The 10,657-nt window shown below is 42.3% G+C and overlaps 1 protein-coding gene across 1 annotated transcript; it reads right to left on the reverse strand.

Moving 5' to 3' along the window:
• Positions 1-2,282: 2,282 nt before the first annotated feature.
• Positions 2,283-10,553, reverse strand: LOC129128403 (solute carrier family 2, facilitated glucose transporter member 11-like). Its single transcript, XM_077187749.1, has 12 exons — positions 10,530-10,553; positions 9,513-9,611; positions 8,780-8,940; positions 8,190-8,314; positions 7,341-7,470; positions 6,605-6,753; positions 6,054-6,241; positions 4,943-5,053; positions 4,326-4,427; positions 3,709-3,784; positions 2,829-2,956; positions 2,283-2,489 (listed from the first exon to the last, which is right to left on the reverse strand). The coding sequence occupies exons 1-12, from the start codon at positions 10,551-10,553 to the stop codon at positions 2,283-2,285; spliced, it is 1,500 nt and encodes a 499-aa protein (XP_077043864.1).
• Positions 10,554-10,657: the final 104 nt, after the last annotated feature.

The raw sequence follows: 10,657 nt of genomic DNA on the forward strand, positions 1-10,657 counted from the left end.
CATCTGTTGAGGGGAGACACTGCTGTGTTTGTAACCTCAGCAGCCTGCTCAGAGACTGCTATAGGCAAACTCATCCTTTTCTCTGCAAAGAGGAGTGGGGGCAAAGAGAATGAAAAGTCAATGGAAAAAAATTTGCAATTTGATTTGGGAAGCATCCTTTATGACCCCACCACCAATGGCTCCTGAAGATGCTGTAGCTGCTTTTCTTATAATGGAGGAGGATTTGTTCAGAGAGGTTTGAAAGGGATTTGTGAGGGATGCACCAGTTCCCAACACAAGAACATTACAGGCAACCACTGGTACTGAACATGCAAGAAGCATTCAAGCTCATCACAGAAGAAGCTGTGATATGGTAGCCCCTGCATTTCTAGGATATTGGCTTGTTTGATGGTGCTTAAACCATCTCAGCAGAACATGCAAAGCATAAATGCAAGAAAAGATCAGCCAGATAAATGTTCTGGATTTTCAGTTTTGCTGCTCTTCTTCACACTGACTAACTAAACCACTCACTAAACCTTTCTTTTCAAATGTACCATTTCATAACATTATCAGGCCACCAGCTAGGAGAGCAGCATGATAGTATCACACTTGGACACAGAAGCAAGCAGGTAAAAATGGTACAGAAATACCTCACCATCTAAGAAGTACAGGAATTCAATTTCTAATTTTTTTAAATTAGTTTTTCTAACCAGCTGGAACTTCCTTCAAAGTTTCCATGATGATTTATTTCAGAACATTAAGTCTGTGTCTTGATTTTTTAATTTTAAATGTTAGCTCTAATTTTAAAGGATTATCCCCTGCTAAAAGTTTGCTAAACATGTAATGCATTATGTTTAGGAATGGCAATTGCAACAGGCAACCTCTGAGTTCCTCTGGAAGTTAATGCTAACAGCTCATGCTGCAGTACTCACCACTTGTGGAAGGAGCTGCTCCATACATCAGAAGTGTCAGAAGTGTGGCTGATCCCAGCACACAGAGCTCTGCCAGACTCTGTTTTCTCCCATGCCTCTTCTGCACCTTCAGCTTCAGTGACCATCCTACTCTGAGGCTGAGGTTAATGTTTACTTCGTATGATTTCTGTTGATTTCTGGTTTTTGTAGCAATTGGACAACGCTTAAAATGGGTGGATTAAAGATTTCAGTCCCTCAACAGGAGAGGGCCCTCTGAATGGGAACATTCACCATCATGAGTGCTCTGTTTTGATACAGGGACTGATAAAGGGAGGGAATCTAAAATCTAAATTGGGTTTCAATTGCTGGCACTTTAATATCAGAGCTTCTTTTGTGGTTATTCCTTCAGAAGCAGTGAGTATATTATTTGAAATTTTTAAATAGAAAACTCCCTAAAACTCAACACTAATTCAGACCTCAGCACAATGATAATAAATAAGAATGGGTAAACTACAGAAAGAAAAGACTTATGGTGCTGCTAAAGAGGAGGCATGAAATACCATTTGTAATCATGGCAGAAAAAGGAAAAATAATTGAAAAAGGTGAAAGAGTTTGGGGACAGGAGTGATTGGATGCTGCAGTGGGCAGCAGCACTGGCAGCCCTTGAGCAGGGAGCACAGCCCTGAAATGCAGGATTGTGCAGCAGCAAATGCAGGCTGTCCTAGAGCAGCACACAGACAGCAGACACTGGATATCACAGCTTCTCCCTTTGTTTGAGCAGTTACTTTTTATAAAATAGGCTGAATTTTCAAGCTATCTACTCTCCAAAACCTTATTCTCTGTCTCTCTCCAGGGCTCTTTTCTTCCAGCTCTCAGCACTGTGTATTTGTTAACTCTTGTGCCATCCTTGAGGCACCAGAATCTATTACAGGAACTTCCTCCTGATTTTGCTCCCACTGATCTGCATGGAGAGTGCAGCCAGAGGAAAAAATGAGAGTTCTTCTGTACCCAATGCCTGGGGATCAGGGCTGATCCCTGACAGTCACAGAGACAACCAGGACATGCAGTTCCTTAATGGCAGCTCAAGGAAATAGGTGTTATTCTACCTGGCATTTGTATTTTACCTGGTATTTGTTCATGTGCAATGTTCACAATCAACACCAAGTCCTTTACAGTGTGATAACATAAAGAAATGACATGAAAATCGTTGGCAAGAACTTTGGCTATGTTTAATCCTATCTTCATCCTGCTCTTAATCCTGAGCAGAACTTTCTTATCAAGTAAGAAACATAGACACAAATCTTGCTGCTTTAAAATGATAGCAATGGAGAAAAACTTGAAATACAATTGACATGTTATGCCAGAACAGTGGAAATTACTTTTGGTGGCTTATCAGAGCCTGGTGCAAAATGTCTTCTCTTCAGCAGCATACATCTCCACAGCCTGATCATGTTTCCTCTTAAACCTGCAGCTTCTGAATTTTTCTGTGATTTCAGAGGTCGACTTCCCTTTTGTTTCTGGGAGGAACAGGTAGATAAGAACCACTGAAATGACCAGGACAGCAACAAAGATGAGGAAGCAAAAAGGACCAAGAAGCATCTGGAGATAAAAAATAGAACAAGATGAGTGATTTCCTTGGCAACACTTGCACCTATAGATTCTTGAAACTCGTTGATTTGTTCCTGTGAAATAAGGAATAGGCTCATTTTACAGAAACAATATTTATTTCTCTTTTCAATCTGTTTCTGGGGCAGCAAGTGGTTTCTGTAGTACTGGGAAATGTTTTATATAAACGGCCTCCATATGCCATAGCAACAAGGGATTCACAGTTTGGATCATCTACAAGTCATTTCATCCTACTCCCTGTCCAGATCAGCCTAGAAATCCAGATTAAATTGACAGAGTTGACAAAGAGAAGATTGGAATCCAAATACATACTACAGCAAAGGGGAAAACCATTCCAGTGAAGGTGAGGCCCAGCCAAATGATGATTCCACCAATTACAAAAGCAGAGGCCCTTGTTGACAGGGTGAAGATTTCGTTCATGACAGCCACAACAGCTCCAGCTGAGGGGAAAAAAACCAACATAAAAATTATAGAAACATTGCTGTAATTGACCATTTCCCATAGAAAATACCTCAGCTCTGCTCCTGTGGGGATTCTGTCGTGTTTTCAAGACATTCATGGCTGCGAGGTACAACCCTTACAACACATTTGAATTTGGAGACTTCAGTAACTACTGGTAGTGTTTAGTCAGAGAACTTCCAGAGTAAATCCTGGTCTTAGGTGAGTGAGGTTCTACCAGAGAGCTGCAAGTTTGGATCTGGTGTTACTGAAGCAGGTGACTAAGGGTGATATTAAGAGAGGACAAGAAAGGCAGAGCAGTGCTAAGAGGCAGAGTGTGCATGCTGTCAGGTGTCAGTCTTTCATAGAGGAGCGTTTTATAAGTTGAGGAAACTCTGGTATTTTAGAAAAGCCTACCTCTGCCCTTTGGCAGAGATCAGCCATCTGAACCTGTGTGCACTGAACAGTCTTCACACTGCAAAACAAATCTTCATGAATTGATTAACAAGAATTTATTTGGTTTGAACCTGTAACCCAGTGAGAGAAAACAGGGTCCTGATTCATCTGGGCGTGAATGATTTGTTAAAGAAATTGTTTCTTGGGTAATTAACTCATCAAAAATTGAGATTCCCTCAATCTCAGTCTCAACTAAGCTGTTGATTTTCAAAGATATACTCACACATTCTAGTTCTACTTCTAAACATTCATGGTCTGTACTTATCCCTGTGATCCAGGCTTTTATTGTGGTGCTCACCTGGTCCTAGTCCATAAGCAATGATGAACAGAAAGATGAGAATAACACTGCAGTACCTCAGCCAGAGGAACTGATCCTAGACAAAGGGAGGGAGGAGAACAAAAATCAATTTTATAGCTGTAACACAGCTGATCCAAGCACAGGAGCAGCAATATTTTGCAAAAGCCCATGATGCTGAGCTGTGTAATGGATGCTCTCTAGACCTGCTTATCTTTCCTTACTGAGCCAGGAGCAGCTGGTGGTGTCACATCTACAAGAGGTGAGCTTGTATTTAGAAAACATTCTGAATTTTGGACATGAGAGCAAAGGCTGCTGTCCTGCACAGAGAATTCTCTGCAGGCCCACTCCTGCAGAGACCTTTGCTTCCACTCAGCAGCAGGACATTTGCTTCCACTCAGCAGAAGGACATTTGCTTACACTCAGCAGAAGGACACTTGCTTACACTCAGCAGAAGGACACTTGCTTCCACTCAGCAGAAGGACACTTGCTTACACTCAGCAGAAGGACATTTGCTTACACTCAGCAGAAGGACATGTGCTTACACTCAGCAGAAGGACACTTGCTTACACTCAGCAGAAGGACATGTGCTTACACTCAGCAGAAGGACATGTGCTTACACTCAGCAGAAGGCTCGTTTCAAGCAGCACCAGGATCAGAGCCATCAGCAAATAACCCCCACACAGGAGGGCACGGCGGCCAAAGCGATCGATGATGGAGCTCTGAGGAACAGAAACAAATATTGCCCATCACTGGGAGCGTGGCAAAACCCAGCTGTGAGCCATCCAACAAATCAAGCATTCCCCTTGAGTTATTTTTACTTCAGAGAACACAAATCTTATTGGAACCAACTTTGCTTTTTAATTGAATTCCTTGTACACTCTCTAATACCGTGAATTACCATCACTGCCCAGCTTTGCAGCTACTTCTTAAACACTGTAATTGATGGAAGCATGGTACAACTCCCTTTGAATGTGATAGATATACACAAATATGGGGAAATGAGTACACATATTTGTTTGAATTACACTTCAGAAGGGATTTTTATAAGAAATTAGGATGAATGAAGATGGGATGAAACACATGAAAATTGGGACAAAATTTGCAGTGGATGGTAACAACAACTGTACAGATTTATGCAGCACCACAGAAAAATTCTTTGGTTCACAAGGAGAAGATTCATTTGCTTCAAGGAAGAATACTTTAATTCTTAAAACCCCAGGAAGCTCTAACTTACACAGAATATGATAGAGATGAGTTCAGAAATTGAAACTCCTAGAGATACATATGGGATTATGCTTTCCTGCAGGTTGGCTGTTTCAAAAATTTCTGAGGTGTAAAAGGTGATCTGGGAAATAAGAAAAATAACAGTTAACAGATGTGATATGTGCTTATCCAGGATCACTTTGACTCGGTATCTCCTCACTGCAAAAGCAGAAATACATTACTGGGCCTTAGTAGAGGTAACATAACCGCTCCAGATGAGAGAAATCAAAAGGTTAATGGCAATGAAGGAAAAAGATTTGTAAGGGGAAAAAGAAAAGGGAAAATAAAAATAGTTGAAAGGAGCATATTGCCTGTAAGACATGGGGAAAAGGTGTTGTTTTGGCAAAAAGGAAAAGGAAAGGGACAAGACAAGAGAAAGAAAAGCAAATCTCACTCTTAGCACACCAGACATTGTCAAGCAAACATTCTGATCTTTTCTAGTTGCTAAACAGAATCTGCTCATCTGCAGCATCCTTGAAGGAATGGGCAACATTTCCCTGCCAGCAGAGTGCAGAGGGAATTCCATTGCTGGCAGTTGGAATGAGCCACCTCCAGCACAGGCTGAAGCAGGGCTCATGGAGAGACCCCCAGACAAGGGAAAACATGAGGGGAATGAAAACATGAAAACATGAGGGGAAAACATGAATGCCAGCTTGGGCTGCACTGGGCTCAGCCAGGAGGAAAGAGCTGGAAGGATGTTGCTTCATGAATCTGAAATGAAATGAAACTGGATGGCAATAGCTGGGCATCTGCTACTGCAGAAGTCAAGGAAAGTCAAAGAAAGCGGTGCTGGGTTGCTGTAGCTTAGGATACTTGTAACCCTTTCCTCCCCAGATTCCTTGGTGGTACCAGCAGGGGAATGAAGGCACAGTGCCCTTGCAGGAGCTTAGGCTGAGTTGGAGCTCCTGTACTCCCACCTGAGGAGCTCCCTGAAAGGTCTGAACAACCCTGGGCTGATAGCACAGGTGTCAGGCTCTGTGTGAGGAGGAGTGAGGCAGACCCAGAGGGAAGGGACAAGTTGGCATTGGGGTGATTTGGAGACTTAATAGCAGATGGAAGCATGGAAATAGGGAATACTCAACTGCACTGAGGCCACAGAGCTGCAGGCTCAGCAAAAGGAGGAGCATGGTGCACAGCTGTGGGTGCACAGATCCTTCTCTCAGCACCTCCAGGACATTCATGATTTTGGTGCCTTTTGTTACAGCCTTTTCTTTCATCAAGTCATCCAATTCTGTTTGATAATTCCCTTCTCCCCAGAGTTGCTTCATGGCTACAGAAGAGACAGAATGAAGTATACTCCTCCATCATTTGATCCACTCATAATTCTGTGCTTTTCAACTTTTATAGACACTAAACATTTGCACTTGAGTTCATGCTTTGATTTATCAGTTACTGAGCAAAGGACTGGAAGGAACAGCACTTACTGGAACATGGTGAAACTTCCCTGGAAAATGCTGTAGCAGTTAGGGGCAGATCTTAAATGTCTCTGGTGACTCTGCTTGGTCTGGAGGACTTTAATCATGCAATTATCAAGAAATCTGTGGCTGGCTAATAGAAAAGCCAATTCCTGCTGTTAGCTTCACTTTCCCAGGAGTAATGTCTAACAAACTAAGAATCTAAAGTTTTATTTTACCTTTCAAGCAACCAGCTTTGTCTTCTTTTTGCAGCAAGAGATAGGGTGGGGACTCAGGAAAGAATGGCAAAAAGATCAGTTGAATCAATGCCACCAGCCCAGAGAAGGACAATAGCACGTTCCACATGTCTTCAGTCCCTAAAAGTTCTCTATGAAAGCATGTTAGAATCTATTTATAGTCCAGTAAAATTACACTTTATAACTAAATAGGTATTTTCTAAATTCTAGGATAGCTAAAGAGACACAAAATACATACAGTCATTGAAAAGTTCAATTGAAATAGATGGTATCTAGGTTAGTGACAGCAAATAGACTAATAATTCATTTCTTCTGCAAGACTGGCATGTTTCTTAGACTTTTAATTTCTGAAGGTCAAAATATTCCCTCAACAGCTCTCTGAACCAACACTACAACTCTGCATGAGGTTATTGAGAAATTAGCAAAACTTTTAGATCTCATGAGTTTAATAAGAGTATTCTCATACAATCTTTTCTTATTAACTGCACCTCCAGAGACTGAGTCATCCTTTCCCAAGAGAAAGGCCTTTCTATCCCCAGGGAATGAACATGGAAACCTCAGAGACTTGTATGGGGTAGATGCCTCCTCTTTGACTGCTGTAGTTAAGCAAAATAAAACCCCACCCTTGGTGTAGGTCAGATTCAAGGACTGGGAGAACACCCTGCTATATAGAAGAAAAATAAATATAAATCAGGCAGAGAAGGAGTAGCACAGGCACCTTAATCCAAGAATTCGTGCCACAGTTTTTCCTAGTGCAAGAAACACCGTGGAGGTCACGTTTATGAATCCCCGCAGCTTCTTAGGTGAGATCTCCCCAGCATACTGAACATGGGCATTCATATGTACTCCTAAAGGGAGAAGACAGGACAGTGCTACAGCTGTGGAAAGAAAGACAGGGCCCCTTTTCATTCCCCTCAGCTCTCTCCTCTCTCTTTTGAGCCCCCTCCCATATATCCAAAATGCACCTTTTACTTCGATCAGGATGTTTAGCTAATCCATCAGCTCTCTCCACAAGAGCTCTTGAAGGCAAGGGCCAGCTCATCTTCCCTTCCCCACTCTGTTCCAGTCCCACTGGGTTCCAGCACATTCCTGGGTACTCCCAGCAGGAAGATTTCTGTACCCACCCCAAAGAAGTCCCATTAACATTAAAGTGGGGAGTCCTGTCACAGATATATTTTATGAAAAATCCCTTTGACAGGATTTTTTCTCCTAAGAAGCTGAGAGGCCTCAGAAACGAAATGTAAGCAATAATTATCTGCTGCTGTGGGATGCAACAGGTGCATCTGGGATTGGTCCATGTGAGTTGTTTCTACTTGATGACGAATCACAGTCCAGCTGTGTTGGGACTCTGGTCAGTCACAAGATTTTATTATCATTCTATTCCTTTCCTTTCTTTGCTAGCTTTTTGATGAAATCCTTTCTCTTTCTTTAGTGTAGTTTTAATATATCATTTTCTTTTCATATAATATATATGATAAAATAATAAATCAGCCTTCTGAAACACGGAGTCAAGATTCTCATCTCTTCCCTCGTGCTGGGAGCCCTGGGAACACCAGCAGAGTCCTACCAGCAGCGATGCCCTCGAGGAAACGCCCAGCCAGGATCATCTCAAAGGCCTTGGCTCTCCTGCTGGAGGCAGTGAGCAGCGCTGCTGTTATCAGCACCACGTCGTTGAGCAGCAGACTTTTCTTCCTGCAACAGCAAGCAAAACCTGGCTATGACACGATTCACTTTTTCTTCCTTGAATGATGTTTGATTCTTCTCCTCTGGATTTACAGACTGAAGCCATGGTCTTGTTTAAAGCCATTGCTTACAGGACAACAAATCTGGTTATAAAAAGGCATGATGTCTTTGCAGAGGAGTGGAAAGGGAGAAGATTCCTCTTACTCATTGTATGAGCAAACCATGAGGCTGAAGGAAACTCCTGCAGGGTAAAATGCCAGCAAAACAATGGGAAATGTATGTCAGCAAAAGCTGTGACAAGGGAATCAGAAATTCCTGTCTCTCCAATGCACCCTGGTTTGGTTTTACCTGCTGGGTAAATTCTGAGGCAGCAGGGGGCAGTGAAATTCTGGTATCCCTTCTTTTAGCTGACTAATATTTAATAGCTTCCCCTGGTACAGGCCTGGGTAGTGAGGTGCTGGGAACTGTACTTACTTTCCAAATGTTGCAGTCAGGTAGCCACTGCACAGACAGCCCATCATGCCCCCCATGCAGTACACAGACACCACGAGGGACCACAGCAGCATCAGGGTCTCCTGAGGCAGCACAGAACCATAGCGTTCCAGCCAAGTCTCATTGATAAACTTCTGAATGTACTGGGACAAAAAAGAGATTTTTGTTCCACCGAGGCACTAATCAGAATGTTCTTCATAATGTTTACAATTTTAAAAAATTGGATTAATAGTTGTGAGTAAAAGCGTGACTTTGGACATTTGTTTGCAAATAAGGATTGATATTTCCTCTCATATAGCCTAACAGTGTACAAGAATCTTTCAAAAATTAATTATACTCTTTAGTGTGTTGAATCCTACCTCCACTACACCAAAAAATTAGGACCTTATATTCATTATAGTAAAGTGCAAATGTTCTTGTGGCCAGTAATGGATACAAGGAGAAAAGGGCTGAGCTGAAGGCTGACTCCATCAGCTATTTTTGGGGTTTTTTTCTCTTTAGGGAGGTATCTCAATATGTTGTTTCCACAAAATTCTGTGGGAAGCTGTCTTTGGAGCACAGCTCCTTGCAGTCATGCACACTCTGGCATTGCAAACAGCTGGAATAAACTGACCTAACAACACCTAAGAGCTTCTCTAAAGCATCTGCAAAGTGCAAGGCCCAGGACCATGAGGAACAGTAGGAGATGGGATTTTCTCTTCCCAGCTTTGCCTACCGGAGAAGTGTAATTGATGACAGACATTTGGAACCCAGACAGGTGGGTTCCACCAACCCCCAGCACCACAAGCATCAGCAACAGCCTCCGGTATTGAACCTGCAGGGAGAAGGGAGCACATCCTCAGCTCCTGAGAGCAGCACACCTTTCACACAAGGAGAGGATTTACAGCACCTTATATCTTCACACTTCCCTGACTAAGAAACCTTTAACATGCAAAAACCCAACTTGAGTTTCACAATAATCACGCAAAATTCATTTGTTAAATAATTAAAATACACATCTGCACATCCTGCTGCGTTCCTCTCCTGACTATTAGCAAGCTGAAAAGATACATTCTCTAATTCTGTTAGTTCTGCTAACCACAGAAAACAAAATTCATAAAAGCCTTGTTGAGATCACTTGTGTTTACCTTTGTACTAGAAAGAAGCTACAGCTTTCTTGAATTCCTTTTTGCTTTCATCTTTGCCTCCTCAGGGACAGTGTTCACCATTTTCCAGAGATGACTCAAGTCTGTCCTCTCAAAACTTTTTTTTTTACATTTCACTTTTATCAACACTGTATGAAATGACATTTTTAGAGGTCCTATCTGAATGACTTCTATTGGAAATGCTGTGTTTCCATGATGTACACTGAATTTCAGAGCATTTCTCATGAGCACAAATGTTTTCAAGCATTTAGTCAGGTCACATTTTAAACCCACGAGTATCCTCAATTGCCCCTGAGAGCACAGAGCAGTAGAGTGAGGGAGTTTTTTCAGGTTTGTGTTTTTCACTGATACTGTGTTATCTGTCCCCCCCCAAATTCCCATCTTTCCCCAGCTCCTCTTTTAAACCTCTTACTCTTTTGCATTTCTAATGTATTTTCTGCAGATGCCATTTAGTCAGTCATTGCTCAACCATTGTTGTCCCAAGCTCTGTTGCTCATTTTTATTACAAGAAGGATTCCCTTTGCTGCAATCTTAGACCATGCTGCTGTTAGTGAGCAGGGCTAGAACACAAGAATTTGGATACTCACCAGGTCTGAGAGGAAACCAGCCATTTCCCCTTGAAACCCTGCCTGCTCTGAGAGCCCCTGTCAAGTCTGCCAGATGAGAGAGATGGGCTCCACACTGAGATTGTAAGAGGTTGGGATCACAGCACAGA

This window comes from Agelaius phoeniceus, chromosome 18 (genome assembly GCF_051311805.1).
Source record: "Agelaius phoeniceus isolate bAgePho1 chromosome 18, bAgePho1.hap1, whole genome shotgun sequence".
NCBI classification, from domain to species: domain Eukaryota; kingdom Metazoa; phylum Chordata; class Aves; order Passeriformes; family Icteridae; genus Agelaius; species Agelaius phoeniceus.